Source organism: Polistes fuscatus, unplaced genomic scaffold, assembly GCF_010416935.1.
Source record: "Polistes fuscatus isolate 324 unplaced genomic scaffold, CU_Pfus_HIC Scaffold17, whole genome shotgun sequence".
Taxonomy (NCBI): Eukaryota; Metazoa; Arthropoda; class Insecta; order Hymenoptera; family Vespidae; genus Polistes; species Polistes fuscatus.
Genome location: NW_025113075.1, coordinates 2,801,552 through 2,824,885, shown reverse-complemented (window position 1 = coordinate 2,824,885; position 23,334 = coordinate 2,801,552). Strand labels below are relative to the sequence as shown.

General features: G+C 32.5%; 1 protein-coding gene and 1 long non-coding RNA gene across 2 annotated transcripts in view; both read right to left on the bottom strand.

Annotated features, from left to right (window-relative positions):
• The window catches only part of LOC122515349 (U7 snRNA-associated Sm-like protein LSm11), a 53,615-nt gene extending 31,375 nt beyond the window's left edge, over window positions 1-22,240 (bottom strand). The window contains exons 1-4 of the mRNA XM_043632665.1: window positions 22,049-22,240; window positions 21,882-21,945; window positions 9,694-9,842; window positions 1,674-1,821 (exon numbers count right to left, since the gene is read on the bottom strand). Coding sequence (XP_043488600.1) covers window positions 1,674-1,821; window positions 9,694-9,842; window positions 21,882-21,945; window positions 22,049-22,234 — 547 coding nt within the window. The 5' untranslated portion in view covers window positions 22,235-22,240. The remainder of the gene's footprint in view (window positions 1-1,673; window positions 1,822-9,693; window positions 9,843-21,881; window positions 21,946-22,048) is intronic.
• On the bottom strand, window positions 12,387-14,312 carry LOC122515130. Its single transcript, XR_006303214.1, has 2 exons — window positions 14,182-14,312; window positions 12,387-12,542 (listed from the first exon to the last, which is right to left on the bottom strand). It is a non-coding gene; the product is annotated as an uncharacterized LOC122515130 (long non-coding RNA).
• Window positions 22,241-23,334: the final 1,094 nt, after the last annotated feature.

Below are 23,334 nucleotides of genomic sequence, written 5' to 3'. Positions count from 1 at the left end.
AGAAAACATCGACGAGAAAAAGAGAGAACTCGTACACGTTTTACGGAGATATTAATCATCCAATTGGAGATTTCAATGCAAGGGTATAGAAAAAGAAAGATGGTCGGAATTCACGAGAATCTAACCGCACTGACGAACTTTTCCTTTTTTTTTAATTTTTTTTTTTTTTTTTTTTTTCATTGCATAACTACATTGCCAGGAGGCATTGCATAACTGGAAACAGGTATAATACTCACGTGTTTATGAGATAGATTAATGCAACGATAAAAATAAAATGGCGGTGTTTTAACGGTTTATATTAAGAATCTAATTTTAACAAACGTTTAGTTTCCTTTTTTTTTTCTTTTTTTTTTTTGGTTTTTTCTTTTACTTTATTATACGTTTTATATTATGCAAACATTTGCATAATTGTAAACGTAACATATATTAAATTTTTTGTTGTTTATAATACTAGAGAAGTCGTTGAATGTTTATCGAAGGAAAAAAATTAATTAAAATAGCGGAGGTTAATGCATAGATGGTGGGAATCGAAAAAGCGAATTTTGTTTTATGTCAGACTTTGTTTCTTTTTTTATTATTTTTATTATTAATAATATAGATATTTGTAGAATTCGAAAGAAAACACACGCGCGCGCGCACAGGAGGAAATATTTATTTAATGAGTGATGAGAAAATTAAAAAGAGAAAAACAAGAAAAGAAATTAAAATACAGCGACAATTTTAATTTCGAACAAATAAAGGAATTTTTATCTTAATCGACATTTTATTACTTATTGCATAATTAAACGAGTAAGATTAAATATAATGCAGAAAACTTACGTCATGAATTTATGTCAACATATTTTGTTTTTTTCTTTAAAAGAATATCGAGAAAAGAAAAAAAAAACCGAGAACAATGTCAGATTCGTAAAAATTGAGAAACATTTGCATAATTACAATTACATTTACAATTACATTTGCATTTTAACGCGGATAATTATTATTAAATAATCGATATTGAAAATAATACAAAAAAAAAATATAAATACCAGGGTAATAAATATTAAGAATTTGAAAAAAATAAATCGGTATTTATAATTATTGCATAATGATACCACCGACATTGAAAAAATGAGCATCGTTCGAAACGAAATTTATGCGATGGATTCATCCGATGGATAATGCAAGGATAACAAAATGAGGATTTTATACCACCCTGCTTCACACCAGACCCCCTCCTTGGTCTCAAAAAGAAGACATTTATTAAATCGACACTTTAAAAAAAACTTGATCAACTAATTTAAATTATATATCGAAATAAATCTCTTGTCACATTGGATAATTTAGAACGTTTAACTTACAAACGCACAAATTTATATGAATTTTTTTCGTATCGATGAAAGATGAAGAAAAGGAAAATAAAAAAAAGAGAATTGTTAGTATTTATAAATTTAATTCAATATTTGAAAATTTATTGAACGTTTAATTAAAAAGAAATTCAACGAACTTTATTATACCGAATATTTTAATTAAATTCGAATATTTATTTCTAGAGAAAGTATACGGGCAGGAGGGGGGAGAGGGGGAGGGATTGTGGAGGGAAAAATATAAATAAAATAAATAAATGAATAATAATAATAATAATAATAATAATAATATAATAATAAGAGAATAAAAAATAAATGAAACGTTACCACAACGCAAGTGCAGCAGGTGCTTTCTCTTGCATTTACGTGTCCAAACCTCGAAGCAATCTTCCAATGCAAGATTCCAGTGTTTGTCGAAGGCAGCCACGTACGCTTCCACGTGTCCTCTTATGCCACATGCGTTTCTCGTGTAAACCCTCAGAAAACACAAACACAACCAATTGCATCACGTCAGTTTAATAATGAAATTTATCCAAATAATCGACAAAAATAAATAAATGTTTTGGCAATCGATAAAATATTTACAAACTTATTTCTTCGATCTAATCTTCTTTTTACTTACAATAAGAAGTATTTATAAAAATTAGGAAAAAAATATATCTATTATATTAAAAATGTTTTATAACAATATATAGTAAATAATTGAATTGTACGTATGATTGAAAAATACGTTATTCCGAATACTGAAATATTAATTCAAAATAAAAAAAAAAGAAGATAATACATTTTTAATTTATTATATTGTTTAACAATGATCATGATTATTTAACAATGTATCTTCGAATAAATTCACACCAATTTCCCGATACCAAAGTAAAATATATTTTTTAGCACTCCTTCAAGGTAGCTCAAATTTTTTTTCGCAATTTTTTATAAATACACGTCTCCCTCCCTCTCTCAGCAAAATAAAAAATAAAAAAAGAGAGACAGAGAGAGAGAAAAATAATACGAGTCGAGGTGAAATCGGTAGACAATTATATTCGCAGCTGTTCGTTCGAAGAAACGTATTTGGAATAACGAAAATTTGAAGGGAAGGTTGAATCGAGTTCTCAGAAAATAAAAATTCCTCGAGAAAAAAAAGAAAAAGAATCTCCGGAAAGAAAGAAAAAGAGAGACAGAGACAGAGAGAGAGAGAGAGAGAACACGAAAGAGTGGGAAGAAAATAATGATAAAAAAAAAAAAAATAAAATAAAATGCAAAGATGAATTTAAACTGTAAAAGTTATCATTATCTGTTGTTTGTCGATTCACATACAATCGAGCAAAAGAATGAAAAATAAAGATAAAGATAATGGATGAAAGAGAGAGAAAGAGAGAAAGAAAGAGAGAAGAAATATATGTAGTATGCATACACACATACATAGAAGAAACTGAAAACGCGGAAGCATAGTAGTTGGTCGTGGCAAGGCCCCTTTCAATGTCTTTTGCATTAGGATGTGTATACTATTACCTATATATGTAGATATACTTACCTACAACGTGCTATTGTTGCAATGAAAACTAATTACGAAAGATAAAGACGAAAGATAGAAGATGAGAATAATATAAAGTTGGATGATGCTGCTCACGTGTGAGCATGTGTTCGTGCGTGACTTGTACGTGTCGCGTGCCTTCGATGTATCTAACAAATTGAAATAATACACATACACATTTCTATACGTTTATATGTATTCTTCTTCTTCTTCTTCTTCTTTTAAGTATGTTCGCGTAAATTCTATGTGTTATTTCATACGTGTGTGTGTGTGTGTATGTGCATGTGTGCATGCGTGTATTTGTCAACGTTATCGTTAAAAAGTATACGTGTAAAGTGTTAGTGTGTATGTTTGTTCATAGTTATTAACGCTATTGTTAAAGTGTACGTGTAATTTTATATGTATTTGTGTGTGCGTGTGTGAATCTGTGTTTTTTTTACTTGTGATAGTTTAATGCAGTTATTGAGGAAAAGCAAAGTGTTATTGTGTATTAACTTAGAATCGATTCTTGGGAATCCTCAAGATTCTTTCGATCTATTATATCGATCCTTGCTCGATCCAATAAGAAGATTCGATTTTTCGAAGGACGACGAACGTAAAATCTCTTTTATCTTTTTCTATGTGTGTGTGTATGTGTTGTAGACTAGTCGAGAATTTTTCAAGGACCATTGTCGATCGTTTAAACAGCTCGATTCTAAAAAGAATATGGATAGGTAGAAGGATTTTTCGATCATGCGTTTGTGTTTTTCTATGCGTGAGAATCTAGAAACTATTATTTATAATTATTGCAATTTTTATGCATTATTTTATTTCGAAAGGAAAGATTTGAATGGTATTAATCACCATTTGAAATTAATTAAGAATATTCTCTGAATTATTATTAAATATTAATATCAAAATAATAATTAGAATGTGTCACAAAATTTTGTTGTAAAAAATAAACAATAATTCGTTGAATATATGATTGTAGGATAAAAATGTTCATATATGTGAGAATCTAGAAACTATTATTTATAATTATTGATTCATGCATTATTTTATTTCGAAAGGAAAGATTTGAATGGTATTAATTACCATTTAAAATTAATTAAGAATATTCTCTGAATTATTATTAAATATTAATGTGTCACAAAATTTGGTTGTAAAAGTATTAACAATAATTCGTTTGAATAATATATGATTGTAAGATAAAAATGTTGTTAAATAGAAACGAATTCAAATATTTTCTTGGATGCAATTGATTGGTAAAAAATGTAATTAAGAAAAAAAAAGAAAGAAGAACAGGTGGAGGGGGGGGTTGGAGTTGATCGAGAAGAACGGTAAAATTTTCGTTGAAGGTTTGAAGTTGCATAACGATTCGATCCTTTTTTTTATTTTTTTTTGCGATAATATCGTAAGCAGTTAGGATGAGATCACACGAGATCACGGCAAAAGAAAAGAAAAGAAAAGAAAAGAAAGAAAGAAAGAAAGAAATAGATAGATGGAAGATGTCTCCCTTTCAAGGAAAGAACTTTCTTCGCATAGTTAAAACGACGACTACGAGGATTCTTTGAAGGTCAACCGATCGCCTTTTACCGATCGTAAAGAGTCGTCTTTCCGGATGCAAATGGTTTCTTGTCGACATCCTCGTCGACAACCAATACGACGACGATTAGGTTTATTCCTTCAAGGATAAGATCAATGATATTACACGACTTTACAACGGAAGAATAAAAAAAGAAAGAAAGAAAAAGAGAGAGAGAAAGAGAGGAGAGAAAAGTATTGACCAATAAAAATGATTTTTTGATTCTTTGATTCTTTGATTCTTTGATTATCTTTAAAAACGAAATTTAAACGGAAGTATAATAATTAATCAAATCGAATTATAAATCACGTCATTGCGTATGCGTTTCATTTATTATAATTAATGAATTCGAATTTTTGTAATAGAAATTAATTTTAAATTGAAAGTGGTTAAATAACAACGCGGTGTATCGTTAAAAGAATTAGGTTGATTTAAAAAACGGAACAACAATGGGGGAAGAGAAAGAGAAAGATAAAGATAAAGATCAAAAATACACTTTTAATCGAATTTTTTGTCCGTTTCTCTTTTTTAGATGAAGTGAAATTTCTTAGGCGAAATTTATTTTCAATAAAAGTTAGTTGTATTGTATATATGTATGTATGTGTTTGTATCTAATGAGATACATTTATCGATGATTATAACGAGATCTGTTTTTTTTTTTAATTTTCTTATAAAAGAATCAATGAATTTAATAAAAGAGTATTCGAGATATATATTTTAAATAATTGTTAATTAATCGAAGGAAGTGTATAATATTATAATATTTCAATGTAAAAACAGATAAATGACGTTATCTATAAAAATCATCTTAAAAACTGTTCCGTTGTCCTCAACGAAAGTCGTTTCATATTCTTCTATTGATTTTTCGTTTATATGACTTTCCTTATACGTTAGATATGCGTAACATAAACAATACACGTAAGAAATAGTATTACCTCTTAAGGAAAGTCACGTAAACAACATTCAACAAAAGCGAATTTCACAGAGGACAACGAACTAGTTTAACGTTGGATTTCGAACAGGATGGTTCGTAGTACATATACTCCGTGCTGTTAAACAATAATTAAACATTTTCTTTCGATTACTAGTTTTTTAAGGTATGTCCAATACTCTTACACACTCTGCATATATTTATGATTGTTTTAATTAACATATATTTTTTTTATTAACGTTCCTATTGATAATTAACGGTTTAATATCGAAGATTTTTATTTAATACATTATCCGATCGAAATTGTTTAATATTTTAATTATATTAATTAGGTATGTCGTTTTTAAACAATGAACTTAACAATAATTAAACATTTCTTTCGATTAATAGTTTTTTAAGGTATGTCCAATACTCTTATACACTCTACATATATTTATGATTGTTTTAATTAACATATATTTTTTTTATTAACGTTCCTATTGATAATTAACGGTTTAATATCGAAGATTTTTATTTAATACATTATTTAATCGAAATTGTTTAATATTTTCATTATAATAATTAGGTATGTCGTTTTTAAACAATGAACTTTTCTTTCTTTTTTTTTTTTGATATTTAATTAGTTGAACACGAATGAAAGAGAAAATAACCAACGAAAGTGTTGATTCTTTTATATTCATAAAAATATTCTTTTTTTCTTCTTCTATAGGAATTTTCGTTCTCATTCTCGTAATCGATGATATCTATTATAATTAATTATAATTTAATTATGATATAAGTATTAATATCGTTACAGTAAATATCATTTACAATTTCGTTTTACTTGTTTGTTTCTTTATGCGTGTAATTTATTATTTTCTTTCTTTGTCCGTTGATATCTAATTAGTTTGTCGAAAGAGAGAGAAATAGCAAAAGATGTTACAAAAAATGGCAATCCTTTTAATCAGCTTTCCTTTTTAAACAATTTTTTTCTCTTTCTTTGTTCCTTTTGCATAATTCATATTTTTTCAATAACGATTAAAGTAAGATGAATAAGAAGAATTAAGAAAAAGAAGATAAAGCATATGTGTATGTGTGTATGTGTGTGCGTGATTATTCTTTCAACAATTTCTTTCGATTGATTTCTTTCATTTCTCTTTGTCAACGACATTTTTATATAATAATAAAGAAAGACATACAGTATATCGGTAACGAAATAAAACGGTGATCATTATCTCTTACAATTAGTCAATTTTTTTTTAAATAATTTTTCTTTTCATAGTCCATGATATTTTTTTAATTATAATTAATGAAAGTCGGACGAGAATGAAACAAGAATACGACAATAATCCTTTGAATTAGTCGTTCGCGTTGTTTAATAATTTAATTTCTTTCCTTTCATCGATGAGATATTTCCATAATAATAATAATAATAATAATAATAATAATAATAATAATAATAATAATAATAATAATAAAGAATAAACGAGTAATAACAAAAGGGTGATCTTTTTATTAAATAATTTTTTCTTTTCTTTTCTTTTTTTTTTATTCGTGTTCCTCTTTTCATATATATATTAATATAATTAATAATAGCATAATCGTATCAAGTATATGGGATATGGGGGGGATATGGGGGTATGAATTGAATGTACGTAAAACACGAATACTAATTTAATATGGAATTTCTTCTTATCTTTGTCCTTTCCCTTTTTTTTTTCTTCTTCTTTCTCTTCTTTTCTTTTCATATACGAATATGTGTATGTGTGTGTGTATGTGTTCTTGGTAAGAATAAACGTAGTTTGGAAAGTTAGCAATCGACTTTTGCTGGAGTGTTAGTCAGCTTGACCAACCGGACTACCAAATCCAGAAGAACTGGATCTTAAAAGCGGAAAACGCAATCAATCCTCATACCAAACATTTACAATCCTTTCTTCTTTCTTCCTTTTCTTTTCTTTTTTTTTTTTTTTTTTTATTTACCCTTCTATATGTGTTCCTTTTTTCTCTTTTCTTTTTTTTATTTATTTCATGTGTATATATATATATATATATTCAACCGGTAATGCAACACCGGATTTCTCTCGACTTTTTCCTGTAATTTTTTTTTTGTTTAAACGATCGGAAAAGCTTATTCGAGAATTAAACTCGATTCTCTTTTAACGACTCTCTTAATTAATCCACCGCATAACTTTTTTATCATTATTATTATTATTATTATAGTTATGAACTACAAAATTTTCATCTGAAAAATACGATATCCGAATGTGGAATGTCGTATTAATTAAATTCAATCTCGACGATTATTTTCAAGCATATATTGAATGAATATAAACGTTTATATAATCGTATAAAATCGATTAGTATTATTCTTGACAAATAAATAGAACAGGAAGGAGGAATTAAATTAAATATATATATATAAAATAATTCAATATGAAATCGAATAAAATATAAATATACTTTTTTTTTTATTTTAACACGATCGATAAAACAAATTGGAAAAGAAATAAATAATTAAATCAAATCAAATCAAATCGTATATATATATATAAAATAAAACTCGTTTAAAACGAATTAATGAATAAAATAAAATAAAATCAAGTAGGTATTTCTTCTCATTGAATAAGGAATAATATTCGATAAATTAAATTACTAATAAAAATAACCCAAATCCATAGAATCAAATTTTATATATATATATATATTTTTTATCGATAATTAAATGAATAGAAAAAAGAAAAAACAAGAAGAAATAGAGAAGGAAAATAGATGATGAAGTTTCTTGATTATTCGACTCGTTTAGTAAGAGAGTAAATCAAAAAGAAAAAAAAAGAAACAAAGTGTAAGAAAAAGAGACGAGATGAGAAGAGGTGAGGGTGAGGGTGAGGGGGAGGAGGAGAAGGAAGATGAAGAGGGGTGGCCGCTCGACCTTGTCTTTTTGCGTCTTGAACGAAAAAGTATAAGGGACAAAAGAGAAGAAGAAGAAGAAGAAGAAAAAGGGATGACGAAAAAGATTTTCCCTTTGCCCTTTTGACTGAAGTTTCCATGGTTACGAGTGTTGACCCCAGAAACGTTTTGCTTTCTCTTCTATAATATACTATACTATACAATAGTATAGTATAGTAGTATAGGTGAGCTATATATATATAGCTATTAACTAGTATATAATATCCCTTTTTCTCCACCCCCGATGAGGCCCTGTAGGAGGAAGAAGAAAAAAGAAAAAGGGGGGATGGTGGTGGTGGAAGGGCTGGTGGTGGAAGGGCTGGTGTTGCGCACGTGTCACTCAGTTCACTTGCGAGTTTTATCGACACAACAACACCACCACCACCACCATCACCCCATCACCACCACCACCATCACCCCATCACCACCACCATCATCATCATCACACCACTGGCATCGAAATACGAAAGTGTGTCAGTCGCGTGTAAGTGCACGCCCGCGCGCGCGCGCGCGCGCACAATGCCAGGGGTCAGAAGAAGAAATGGCACGCGTAGGCGGTTCTTGAATTGTCAGTTGGTGCTTTCAGGGCTGCCCAACACACAACCAGAACTTTTCCGTAAGCTACCGTATGAAAGGAAGAGAGAGAAAGAAAGATAGATAGATGGAAAGATAAAAAGAGGGAGAGAGAGAGGGAGTGGGAGAGAGAGATAAAATATATACGCTCGATTTCTCGATTTCAACTTGATACACAACACATCGATAAATATATATATGTATATATGTATATGTATATGTATATGTATATATTTATCTTCCTTTCAGTTAGGTTAACGGGAATATATTTGCATTTACGAATGTTCAATCATCCGAGAATGATCTCAATATCGAATATTACATATATATATATATGTGTGTGTGTGTGTGTGGGTTTTATATGCCATATTTTTGTAGTATTTTCGTTTGACATTTGTACGTAGAAATTTTGTGTATTTATTCCGTCGTTCCTTCTTTTTTAGAAATTTTATTATTTATATATAATTTTTTGTATAACTTATATATAATAATATGTTATGCATTATTTTCAATAATGCAAAACACGCGTACTTTTCAAAACCTATTACATATATATGCACATATTGCATCCATTATAATGACCATTCACAAAATATATAATATTCATTGAGTTATTGAAAAATAGAAAAACACACACGTTATTATACATATTCTTTATCTACTTTGACGTAGGAAAAATAAAAATAATTTTCGTCTTTATTTTTTAGACTGAACAAAATTTTACAATTCACCGTAAGGTGAATTGTATAACAAAAATTAAACAAAAAAAAAAAAACAAAAAAATAACGAATGTATAAAAACGTAATATAAAATGAAAACCTACCCTTATACGTTTTCTCGTTTCCATACACTCGTATAGCATTCCTAACGGTCCAAGAATTTTCGGCATTTTCGTTAAAACATCGGAAACTTCTCTAAGTTTTTTGCCACGTCCTCTAGTATTTCCTTTTTCCGAATCATCCTCCGCCAATCCTGTTAACACACAAGTATACGTATCTTATTTACCAGATTATTGCTGATTATTAATTATTATTGCGTGCAACATTGGAAATCAGGTTCTTTAATTAATATCGTTCTCTTAGAATCTTGAAAAAAAAGTTTGTTTTATTTTCAAATAAGAAACTAATGCATTGATCGGAATTCGCTAATGCATTTAACGAGAAAGAGAACGGGGTGAACTAGGGAAGAAGAGGGACAGGGGTGGGGGTAGGGGGAGGGGGAGGGTGGTAAGAAATTTCTTATTGTAGCAATCGGCGATCGCGTTGACACCTAATTACGTGACGTTAACGATAGTTATACGACTATACCGATAAGATAAGTAATTACACGACGTGTAGTCATAAATAAAACGAGTATTGCTATGAGCTGTGTGCAATTTTACAATGTTAAAGTGTATGCGTTTACACACAGAGATAGTTATACGAACGTATCGTCTTTATCCACGGTCGTCGTTTTCTCTTCTAATTATATTGCGAACAAATTATTATTCAATTATTATATTTTTACTTTTCTATTTTTATTTTTGTTTTTGACTTTTAATTTTATCAGAAACATACTCGCAAAAAACATTTGTAATGTCTGTGTGTATGTATGTGTGTGTGTGTCATGTATTTTTTTCTTTTGTTGCTTCTCTTTCGTATAAATTTAATATTAATTTTTTGTATATTAATAATGGGGGAATACATTTCAATGATATTTCCCGTTAGTTTAAGTTTCACTCGTTTTACAAATTCTAACGATATCATTTTTTTTGCTTCTTCTTTCTTTCTTTCTTTCTTTTATCTATGCGTAAATGAATGCATTATACGATATGACACTAGACTTCTTGTTATATTTCTAAACAGCTTATTATAATATTTAATTGGAACAATTTGTGTATTAGAAATGTGTTATTTAATATGCATCAAGGTTGGGTTGAAAAGTTTTGAGCCTCAACGAGAAAAGAAAAAATTCGACCGTTCGAAAAGTAATTTTCGTTATTTCTTGTTTTTTTTTTGGAGGGGGAGGGGTTTAAAATAAAAAATCATTTGACACGTTAACATCAGACAATTTAAATCTCATTTAGATGTTTTTTCTTTTTTAATAAATCGAATTTTTCTATTTAATTTGATAATTATTGATCGTTAAAGAAAACATTTCGGATTATTAAATAATACGAACAAAAATTGCGATAGAAAAGAAAAAGAAAATGAGAAAGAAAAAGAAAAAGAACAAGAATAAAAAGAAAGTAAATACGAAATTACTTTGAAAAGCCACTTAAATAGTATTACGGTCTCTAATGTAAGTATAGTACACGTAATATATAGTTATACACAGATTTCATTATTTGCTTATACATATTTCTAGTACATAAAATAATCGGATCGTCGGTTGGTTCGAGTAACGATCTTATCGAAGCATCGATTTCTTCCGATCGCATGTTCTACTCCATTCTTCCCGTTTTTATCATAAAATTACGACACCGCGACGTCGATATTATCGACCAGTCTACCGGAACAAACTTGCATTCATTTTTTTTTTCTTCTTCTTCTTCTTCTACTTCTTCTTTTTGTTTTTGTTTTTGTTTTACTTTTTGTTTTACTTTTTGTTTTATGTTTTTTAATACTTTTTACGAGAGAATCTTATATTATAGGAACGAACGGGACGGGGGGTTTATAAATAAGTAAACGTAAGATTTTCGTGCTCCGGCACACGTGTATTACTCTAATCGATTGATACAATTTTTCTAATCGATTATTCGTTCTTTTTGTTTCACGAAAAAAATAAATAACGTCGTAAGTAATATTCTTCGAATGATTAATCATGTCGTGTATACGTAAAAAGAACACTTGTATTTCTAATTGATCAGTGGCATAAATCAAATCAATGGCGATTCTCGCGCCAGAGAGTTGATTGGTCGACACTCGAAGGGTTAACTTTGGCGGTAAATTTCAAAATCTAAAACATTCCACCTATCATATTTGTTTTCTTTTTAAATACAAAACAGGCATATATATACCATAATTATTTTCCATTTGAGTTATAAAATACTTACAAAAAAAAAAAAAGGTAAAATAAAATTAAATAAGATAATGAAGAAAAAAAAAAATGAAGAGAAGTATATTTATTTTTCCAAAATATTCGGTCGATAAAAATAAAAGGTAACGTAACTCTTGGAAAAGCGATTCGTATTGAGATTTTATCCGATCGAACATTACTATACTAAATATATCCTATGGAAGAGGGTTTATGGGAAAATATCGATGAAACTAACATAAGTGTGCGGCCCTGGGGTTTTGCGGCGCGGAAAGAGGAACGTTGCAAAGTTACGTAAAGGTTCTCCTCGTCGGCGAGCTGGTCTACGGCTGCACATCGCACACGAGTGCACTTATTTTCTCCTCTACCTCCCCCCTTCCCTTCCCATCCTCCTCCTCCTCCTCCTCCTGTTACTCTCTTCCTTTCTCCGCCACCTCCTACCTCCTCCTCCTCCTCTTCTTCTTGCATTCTCCACTCTTTCACTCCTCTTCTCGTCTCGTCTCTCTCTCTCTCTCTCTCTCTCTCCCTCTTTCTCTTTCTCTCATTTCCACTAACGTGTAGGTGTGCGACACATGCGTCCGATTTCTGCATTATTTACGTGCAAGAGTGAGAAAGAAGTCTAATTCCAATTGGCTTTCTCCGATAACTTTCATCCACCTTAAGACACGTAAAAAAAAGATAAAGATAGAAATAGATAGATAGATGATGTGTGTATGTGTGTGTATATGTACACGTATGTGTACGATATGTGTATTGGATTAACCGGAAAGTTAACGCAGATTGAGTGATAGGTAAATAATATTAATTATTTGTTTGAAATAAATAGATAATAATATATTGTGTTTTTTAATCCAACGAATTTAATTTTTTATATATATGTATTATTTTGATAAAAAAAAGAAAATAATTTATTAACCAATCGGCACGAACTTTTCCGACTATACAATATTTGTTAATACACGTTGTTATTTGTTGTGTGTGTGCGTGTGTGTCGTGTCGTGTACGTATATTATTTTAACTATCCTTTCTTTATGAGATTATATTATTACGGGGTTTTGTTTAAATGATAGACCGACCGAGCGAGCATTCCGTGTTCATTTGCACATTTCTTTGTTTCTTTCCGCATTTCTTGCGCGCGCGAGAGAACACACACGCGTGCATCCATCACTTTCACTATCCCGCCAATCTGATTTCCATGGAAAATGAGGAGAGAAGAAAAAAGAAAAGTAGTTGTGGGTGGGTGGGTGTTGGAACGAGTGGGATGGTAAATGGGGAATAAGTAAAAGAGAAAAGGGATATCAACGTTTTATCAAATGAAGGGAGGAAAGAGGGTTGGTTCTATCTAAACTTTGCGACGCAAATCAAATTTTTCTATGGGTTATTGCGAATATTTTACGATATGAAAATGCGTGCGATTTGAAGGAAGAAGAAAGGAATAAATAAATAAATAAAAAAGTTAAAATTTATTTACCGTTAGAAGTAGTGGGAACACGAAAGGGTTTGACGAGTTCATTCATTGACGTTCGACGCGTATCACAAATTAATTTTGTTTTTGTTCTTTCTTTTTTTGTTATTCATTTTTATATTGTTACGATCGTATATACGAAAGTCTTGTTTTCTTTATTAATAATTTTTTTTCTTTTCTTTTTTTTCTTGTTTCATATATAAAATAAATATATTCTTGTTCCGCGTAATCTCTATGGGAATAATAATAACGAAGAATCCTATAAAGATGGGAGAAATATTAATAAGGATGTTTATCGAATGTTTAGAATGCGAATTGTAAATTGAAATATTCTTTGAACAAAAAATAATAAAAAAAAAAGAAAAAACCAAATTATTTAAACGGTAATCTCGTAAAGAGGCGGCTGAAGATTAAAACTATACAATTCAATTTAAATTCAATTTTCAATTAAATCGAGAATCGAAGTGAATTTTAAATTATATTCATATTTTAGAAAAAAGAAAGAAAATGCGAGAAAATGCAAATTATTTTCATCCCCCCCCTATGCCCCGTCCTCCCGATCTTCCACAATTCCCCCCCCCCCGTTTCTTCCTCCCCCTTTTTTTCTCTCTCACCTCTTCCCTAATCCTTCTGTACTTTTTGTATTTGTATTTGTATTTTTCCCATCTTTCTCTTTGAATCATCATCGTTCTTTTTTGTAACAAAAAAAAATAAAAAAGGAAGAAAAAGGTATGCACCCGCCCGCATTCACTCGAAAGTCATCCTCGTCGTACGCGTTTTTACGGTGATTTAACGCAACGTATAAAAGCCGAAGTCAGTTGGAATATTTACTTCAGGTAGGAAAGGGCAGTATCTCTGTGTGTTTACGATAGCCGTGTGCATTTCCAGCCTCACTTCTCTCTCTCTATCTACCTCTATCTCATTCTAAGTTTCTCTCTTGCATCTCTTGCACCTCCTCCTCCTCCTCCTCCTCCCTTCTTCTTCCTGGTGTTCGCGATAGAGAGTGAGTCAGTCTCTCCAGCTAGCCAGAGTATAAGCAAGTTTAGAAATGCTGCTTTCGAGAGATGAACGAAAAGAAAGAAAGAGAAAAAGAAAAACAAAGAGAGAAAGAGAGAGAGAGAGAGAGAGAGAAAAGAGTAAGTAGTAATCCAACTTTCGACTTTTTTCTTTTACTTTCCTCCGAGATCCTTCGTAAGGTTTTCTTTCGCGCGCTTGTAACGCTTTGTACCACCAAAGAAGAGTAAGAAGAGTAAGAAGAGAGAGAGAGAAAGAGAGGGAGAGAGAGAGAGAGAGAAGATAACGAGAGAACGTGTTCACGTGCGTGAACCACGGAGAGAACCGTTAGGATCGCGACTGCTGAGAATAAGAGAGAATAAGAGAGTAAAAGAGAGAGGAGAGAAAGAGAGAAGAGAGAGAGAGAGAGAGAGAGAGAGAGAGAGTTGGTATAGTGGAGGCCACGCAGAACGGTCGCTCTATCTTCTCAACCTTCTCAATCTTTTCATTCTTATCCACCTCCTACTCACAATCAATGATTTTCTTCCTCTCTTTTCTTTCTTTATTTATTTATTCAAAAAATAAAATTGTTCTTTATTATTTTTATCCGTTCGTTTGTTTCATTTATTTAATTTTATAAATGAAATCGATTTTTATATTATATTTCGCGAAGATATTTGGTTTTTATTTTTAATTAGTGTTATTATTGTTACTGATAGTATATATATATATATATATATTCGTGATGTAAAAAAATAAATTTAATTATAATAATTTTGAAAAAGATCATTAGATTAATTATTATTCGAACGGGTGAACTTTAATTTTGAATTAATGAAATTGTATCCGGAGAAATTTCAAGATTTAGAATTGATCATCGATCTATATTTAATTATTTCTTTTTGATTATTATTGTTCATTATATTATCATCTTTAGTATCACGTGATTTTGTTAAGAATACATTGAAAAACAAGAAATCATATTTCTAATCGTATTTATAAAATGGAATGTCGATTATATTCTCCGATTATTATCGTTTTTCCTTCATTATTATTTTTCTCTCGTTATTATCATTATCTTCAATGTGAAGTGATTAGTATCAAATAAAAGTATATATATATATTTATTAGAAAAATAGATCTAGACAATGGAATGCAATCGAAATCATTTTTCCAACAATGTGATTGACAATCATTCGCAAATCTTGTTGTTATCTTTCCGTTCATTGTCATAAACATCTTCATCATCAGATTCATTAAAAAAAAAAACAAATTCAAGCATTGAAGTCTTATCATTAAAACTTCTCTTTTCATTCTCTCTCTCTCTCTCTCTCTCCCTGTTTTTTAATCATCATCATTGTCATCATTATTAATAAGATTTATCAAAGATACGCATAAATAAAAAATAAATATTCGATGATTCCATAAATATTATGGAAAAAATTGCTACACAAGAACTTCCTCTTTCTCTCTTTCCCTTGCGATCACCGTCGTTATCATATAACCATCAAAAAAAAAAAAACGAAATAAAACATGATCACGATGATCACGACGATGATCATCATCATCATCATTGGGTGGGTACGCAGGTGGGTACGACGGCCCCTGGAGAATGTTCTCGCAGGTGGAGCACCACCACCTTCATCCTCTCTTTGCGTGAACATCGTGTGCACGAACGAAATATCGCAGCAATAGCAGCAGCAGCAGCAACAGCAGCAGCAGAGCAGCAGCAGCAGAACAGCAACCAACAGAAAGAGACAAACAAACAACCAGAGACAGAGTATACGAAAGAAAGAAAGAGAAAGAGAGAGAATAAATGAGAGAAAACCATTTGTCTAAAACCAGAAAGAGAAAGAACAACACAGGACAAATAAGTAGAAAATAAGTTATAAAAGAGGATAAAGAAAAATCCGAAAGGAAGGGGAGAGAATTAAATAAAATAAAAGAAAAGAAAAGTTAAGAAAAGAAATGAGGAAAGAAATGAAAAGAAAATAAGAAATAAAAATAGTGGGGAATAGAACATTGTGTGTACTTGCAGATGATCCCCAGGTTGAGTCGCGCTGGGTTCAACGTCCTGCCGGGCAGCGCACCCGAGGCAGCCAGTCGAGCAGCCACCAGACCTCTACACACATACATTTGCACATAACACACGCGCGTTTGCACAACCAATACATTCATATAATATATATATATAAGTATATATGCATATACGACACGTCTATGTTCGATTATATATATAAAATATATTATATATATGTATGTAAACGTAGAACATGTTCAACACACCCTCTTTAAGTTACATAGATTAGTATAGGTGTATATGTAAGTAATATGGATGTATATGTTACGTGTAGGGAACATCAGCTTCGTTGGCGAGTCTCGTAGGTACTGTTACTTTTCCGCGACCAGGCCCTTTGCCCTCCCTCCCTCCCTTTTTCTCTCTTTCTCTCTCTCTCTTGCTTGCTTTCTTTCTTTCTTATTATTTCTCTTTCTATTTAGTGTACATTCGCAGTAATCGCTCTTACGTGAAAATATTACGGTATTCTATGTTGTTATTTGTATACTTAACTTTCATCTTTTTCTATTTTTACTATATATCTTCAAAAGAGAGAGAGAGAGAAATGAAAGATAAGAAAAAGATAGGAAATGTTGTCTTCAAAAATGCGATCAATTATCACCTACCAAAGTTGTTTTCTATTCTTATCGATAATCTACATTGTGTCCTTTATCGTTTTTCTTCGATATGTTATTGAAAATAGTTGTTTTCTTTTTTATATTCGTATATTTTTAATAAGAGAAAAGTAAATAGGTAAAACGTTTTGTAATCTTGACTTGAAAAGGTAAAAGAAAACTAGATTCAGGAAGAAAGGAAAAGATCACTTTTACTGTTACTCGTACTAAATGCTATCTAAGAAAAATATAAAAACAAGTTGATAGAGACCCCATTTCTATCACTTTTCCTATCTCTATAAATGTAACTAACTAAATACAAACACACACACACATATATATATAAGGAAGAGTAAGAAAAATGTGAGGAATAAATAGAGAAAAGTAAGAAAAAGAGAGAAGGAAGGAGAACAAAGTAGAATAACAGAAAGATAATGTATCGAAGTGGAAGAGAAAAAGAGAGGAGGAGGAGAGGAGGAGGAAGGGGGGTGGATGGGTGAGCGAAAGGGGGATGAAAAAAAAGTTTTAGCGATTCGACGTGCTCGATAGTAGTACACTCATCTGTTACAGAAAGTTGTCGTCGTTGTCATCGTCGTCGTAGTCGTTGGGATAGGTCGAGTAGTATACCGAAAGAGTGAGAAAGAGAGAAAGAGAAAGAGGGTGAAGAGGGTGGGAGGGTAAGAGGTGAAGGCTTGAGAAGAGGTGAGGGCGAGGCGGTACGCTCGGCCACGAATGGCCGAGGAATTGGATCGTCCGGTCTACCGGGTGTCCCTTATTTTTCCCTTCTTCTAATTTTATAACTAATTCTAATTCTAATTCTAATTCTAATTTTATTTCATTATTTATTTGAATCGTCCCGAATGATTATTTCGACATTTTTCCTTTTCCAATTCAATCAATTTTATATTGCACGATAATTTGATGTTATATATTACCGTATGATTTTTTCATTTATTTTTTGTTTGGATTATTTCGGTTTCTTGATCTTGTTTTTAACATGTATTCATTTTATATCGTATTATATATTTTTTTATTTTTTATTTTAACTGACAATGAGTTATATTATATATATAATAACTAAATATTATTATGCATATTTTTAAATTGATAAAAATAAAAGAAACTTTAATACAATTTCTCTTTCTCTATATCTCTAATCGTGCATATATGCATGTAGTTGTTTGTTTTCTTGATATCGGGGTAATAAGAATAAAGAAAGAAAGAAAGAAAATAAAAAGGGTAAGAAAAATTGTAGTTGTCAAGCAGAGAAAATGAAAATTTCTAGCTCAACGTATGATAACGTTAGATTCCGTTATTCGAAAGAGAGTAAGCGAGAGAGACAGAGAAAGAGAGAAAGAGAGAGAGCATTTCCATCTTCACGTGTGTATTTTGCGTATGCACGTATTTATATACACGCGTGTATGTATCCTCTGTGCAAATAGATTTATGTATATATGTGTACTACACGCGTATATAAACATACGCGTGTATATTCGTGTGTATGCGTGAGTGAATTGTATTATTCGGTAGGTTCGCTAAGAATTCCGACCAAGAGATTTTCCGTTTAAAGCGTGAAGGATTTAACTCGTTCGTTCATTTTCATTTGAACGTCGTTATCTTCGTCTTCGTCTTCGTCGTCGTCGTTGTTGTCGTCGTCGTCGTCGTCGTCGTAGTGACGTGTTTCAAGAATCGTCGCGACGACGTAAAAGCAAAAGTATGTCACGTTGCGTCAGGTCAGGAAGATATCTCTCTGGCTGAGGCCAGACCTCTCTCCTATATATGTACTACGAAACTAAAAAGAAGAATCAGAAGAAGAAGAAGAAGAAGAAGAAGAGAAGGGTGGAGGGAAGGGGAGGAGGGTGGAAGGTGGAGGAAGGGGAGGATGAGGATGAAGTAGTGGTATAGGTAAAGGGGTGGTATCCAAGGGAGCAGGGGGGATGAGGAAGAGGGGGAGGAATTGCGCTTACTCGGCTCGAGTTTCGCTCTGAAGATTATCAGGAATTCAAAGAATGAAACACTCTCCGGTAAACTAAGTTTCGAAGATCCCATCTATCGATCAATCAATCAATCAATCATTCGATCGATCGATCGATCGATCGATCCGATCTACGAATTTATCTATCTTTTGATTTTTATTCGTTTCATCTAATCTCGATCAGGCTCTTTATATACATACGAATACATTTAAGTATGAACTTGGGTATAATTAAACTTGTTATTGTAAGTAAAAATATATATATATATGTTTTAAGAAAATGATTTAACGAAGAGGAAAGGAAAGGAAAGGAAGAAAGGAAGAAAGAAAAAGAAAAACAAAAACGTGACATGCGTCGTAAAGATGATGTAACTAATCGTAAATCAAAAAAGATTCGTCGTCGAAAAAGTCGAAGTTGCGTGTGCGTGTTTTTGTTCTTTTTTTTTTTTGGAAGGGGAGAAGAATTTTTGTTTGTTTGCACGAAGTTTAAAGTTTGAATTAGCGAACGATTATAATGGCGCGTGGCACAAAATTTTCGGTCTAGAAGAAGACGAGCAGTGCGAGGCGTGGAGGCTTCGGGTTCGGAGTCCGAGGTCGACGCCCGGGCGCAACAAGTGCTGCACTACGTTAGTATATATACACACACATACATATATATACATATATACTTGCTCGAGTCGGAGAGGCACCCCACCTCGTTTGCAACTCGCACACTTGCAAAAGCTCCCTTTCCCTCCCTTCCCTCCCTCTCCCTCTCTTTCTTTCTCTCACCCCTTTTGTGAGAGAAACCGACTTCTCGTTCTCTCTTACTCGCTCACTCGCTTAATCATTCTTTCACTGACTAACTCACTCACTCGCATACTCTCTTGCTTGTACTATCTCACTCTAGTATTCTCTTTTTCTCTATTATTTACTCCCTTAGTCCCTGTTTTTCTCTCTTTCTCTAACTCTTTCTGTTCTTCCCTCGTGTTCACCCATCTCTGTTGCTTACTTGCACTCGAAAGAACATCGTTTTGTGTCTATGTGTGTGTGTGTGTATGAGAGAGAAAGAGATAAGAGGAGTGGAGTGTCAGCGACGTGCGCGTGCCTCCTCCACCACCACCACCACCACCACCACCACCACCACTTACACACCACCGTCCTCCGTAAATATAAAACTGCACTGGGTCAGGGATCCGTGATTTATCGGCTGCCTCGTGTAATTGGCTGCCGGCCAATAGATATATACCCCCGTGGTTAGAAGAGTACGACGAAAAGGGGAGAACGAAGAGGGATGAAGAGGACGGGAATAGAGAATGAGATAGAAAGAGAGAGGGAGAAGGAGGGAGAGGGAGAGTAAGGCGTTTAGACGTATTTTCTTGCTGTTTCATTCGACTATATCCGTATAATAAACGTTTCATCGAACTTCTTTCTATTCTTCGAATGTTTTCATTTTTCTTATTCTATTTCGAATCAATCAACTTTTACCGCCGTAATTTTCTCTTTTACGCGGGAGTTTTGAAAACGGGAAAAGAATTAAAACAAAGACAACTAACAATCTCGAACGAAAAGTTTCTATTACAACATATGATATCATTTGTAATAAGGAAACGATTATAATAACTTTAATGTGTTCGTGATTTAACAAACAATAAATAAAATATTGAAATAGAATTTGTGTTATCGATATGGTAATCGATAGAAATCTATAGAAATTATCCTAAATAAACAAAAACATTTCGTAAAGCTTTTCTCGAGTATATTTCTGCATTAAGATTTATTATACTTATCGTCTTGGTTCAAGTGTTTTACTCGATATCTTTCTTCAGAGTTGCGATCGACTTCGCGAAAGAGTGCGTGAGAGGAAGATGCAAGAGGGGGGAAGGGGGAATAAAAAGGATAGAAGATGCAGTTTTATTATTATTTTTTTTCTTTTCTTTTTCTTAAAAGAAACAATGAAAAAGCCGTGACTTCTAACGAGTTGACGCACTTTCGCGGAGGTCAAATTCCATGTAACTACTGTAATAATATATACGCAGAGATCGTCAAGGCAGACTGTTCAGAACCTTCGACAGTGTATTATATTTGCATGTGTGTGTGTGTGTTAGTAGTGTCGTAAATAATGTGTGCCACGCTATCGTTTTAATCGCGAAGATAGTATTTAAAAACGTAATACGAAAATAGTTGTTTTATTTGAAAATAATATTTTTTGTCATTACCGTACCAAAAATAATTTAAAATTCGTACATTTTGGGGGAGAGGGGAAGTGGTATTTAAATTAAAAAAATTACCAAATTATATTTCATATATTATTATTGATAATCTTTTAGCAATACTTTAAATCATCGATTAATATAATTTTCTTATTCAAATTAAATTCGATCTTCTCGATGTAAAGTCCAATTGATTTTCTTACACGAGTATGAATTTTATATGAAAATATAGAAAGAGATGGGAAAAGAATTAGATTCGCATCGGCAATATTAAATGGCGTTTTAAACAGAGATGCTATGGCGTACCATCGTCAATGTGTTCGATTTAAAAACTTGGCGAGCACGTGCCGCGTTGAAATTCGATATCGTCTTCCGAGTTTGTCATGAATGAAGCTACCGAGAATGTGAGAGAGAGAAAGAGAGAGACAGACGGAGAATAAATGAAAGAAAGAGAGGAGGATAGATGGATAAAGAAGGGAGAGAGAAAGAGAATGAGTTGGCGCCATCTGTCGTGATTTCGTGAATTATTCGTACTATCGATATCGAAGGTAACTACCATTATCATCGTGTAATTCATTGTAACCACGTACGGAAAGAGAGGGAAAGAAAATAGAAAGAAAAATGTAGGTCGGATTAGGTTAGATTGATAGAGGAATGACAGAAAAATGACATGACTCGAGAATAATACAGATGAAACTAACCTTGGATAGAGATTAATCGTTGCTTGGTATATTCCTTTGCTTTGGCGACATCATCACTTCCTGTCTGAAATGTTAACAATAAAAACCAAGAAAGGAAAAGAGGAGGGAGAATAATCTTCTCGCAAATATTCCATTTCGTCATAAACGACGAAATGCTCGGAACGTACTTGGGGTTTTTTGACACGATTCAAATTCTTCATACGACTTTCGAACATGGACACATTATCGTAAAGTGGCGCGGACGTAGAAGGTAAACGTATTTTCGTCGAATAAATAGCTTTGATGGGATCGAATTTGTCGCTACTAATATCGATACTTTCGTCGGACGTCGTGCTGCTATCGTCGTCCGCCATCTTGCCAACTACTTTTGTATCGTCTGCTAGAGATGTTACCGTTGGTTCCTGCGAGTCGATGTTATGGCGCGAAATACGAATCTTTTCCTGTTCATTCAAAGTATATATTTCCGTCGTATTCAAAGTACGCATGCATATAACGTTTGATAGTATCAACGTATGCATGCATCTCGTAATAATTAATCGCGTGAGAAAAATGAGAATATTGACCGGATTAATACGGAAGTATGAAAAAAAAAAAATCTAAAAAAACGATCTAAACTATATCCATTCGGAAATGATCCGCGAATCTTAATAACCTTTCTCTTCCTTTCTCTCTCTCTTCTCATCATCCATTGTTTTCGGTAGAATGCGTTCGAGTCGATTTCGCCGGATGATGATGAGTAAATAAATAAAGTAATATATAAGCATATATACTGTGGGATCAAACACTTCCATTCGAATTTGACCGGAGGGTTCTGGATAGCTCAAAGGTTAAATCAAACGCTGGGAAAGTGGAAGTCCCTGGTTCTAGTCAATCTAACGGTTTCAATTTTTTCACGTATCTTACAATACAACATATATACTCTTAAACTATGTATTTCTTGTCACGTCCGATAAAAGAAACGGATAGGATTTATAAAACGGTGTAGAGGGGAAAGGGGTACAGACTAAGGGAACGGCGAACTCGATAGGTGAGTGGGGGTGGGTGGGGAAATTGTAAAGGAGAGGCGGGAAAAGGATGTTAACCTCATCGTAGAGCGCGACTAGAAACTTTCTTTCGCGGGTAGGCTAGGAAAGAATTACGTAAAACCAAGAACGTTCGTCCCGCACCGTCTTAGTTGAAGCTCCATAGAAATGCGTCGAGGGAGAGGCAAGTGAGTAGTAAGTAAATAGCCAACCAACCAGCCAGCCCCAGGAGGAGTGGAGGTTACGCGCGCACAGGAAGTGAAACAACAACCTGCGAGAGACAGAAAGAAAGTTTTCACTCGGATAATGTGTTTTCACTTTCATGGAAATGCCAGAGAACTCTAACTTGCGCGAGAGTTACCTTTTCCCCCTTTCCCCTTCATAAAATTCTCAGCCCCCTCCCCATCCCCCTTACCGCTGCATCTTTAACT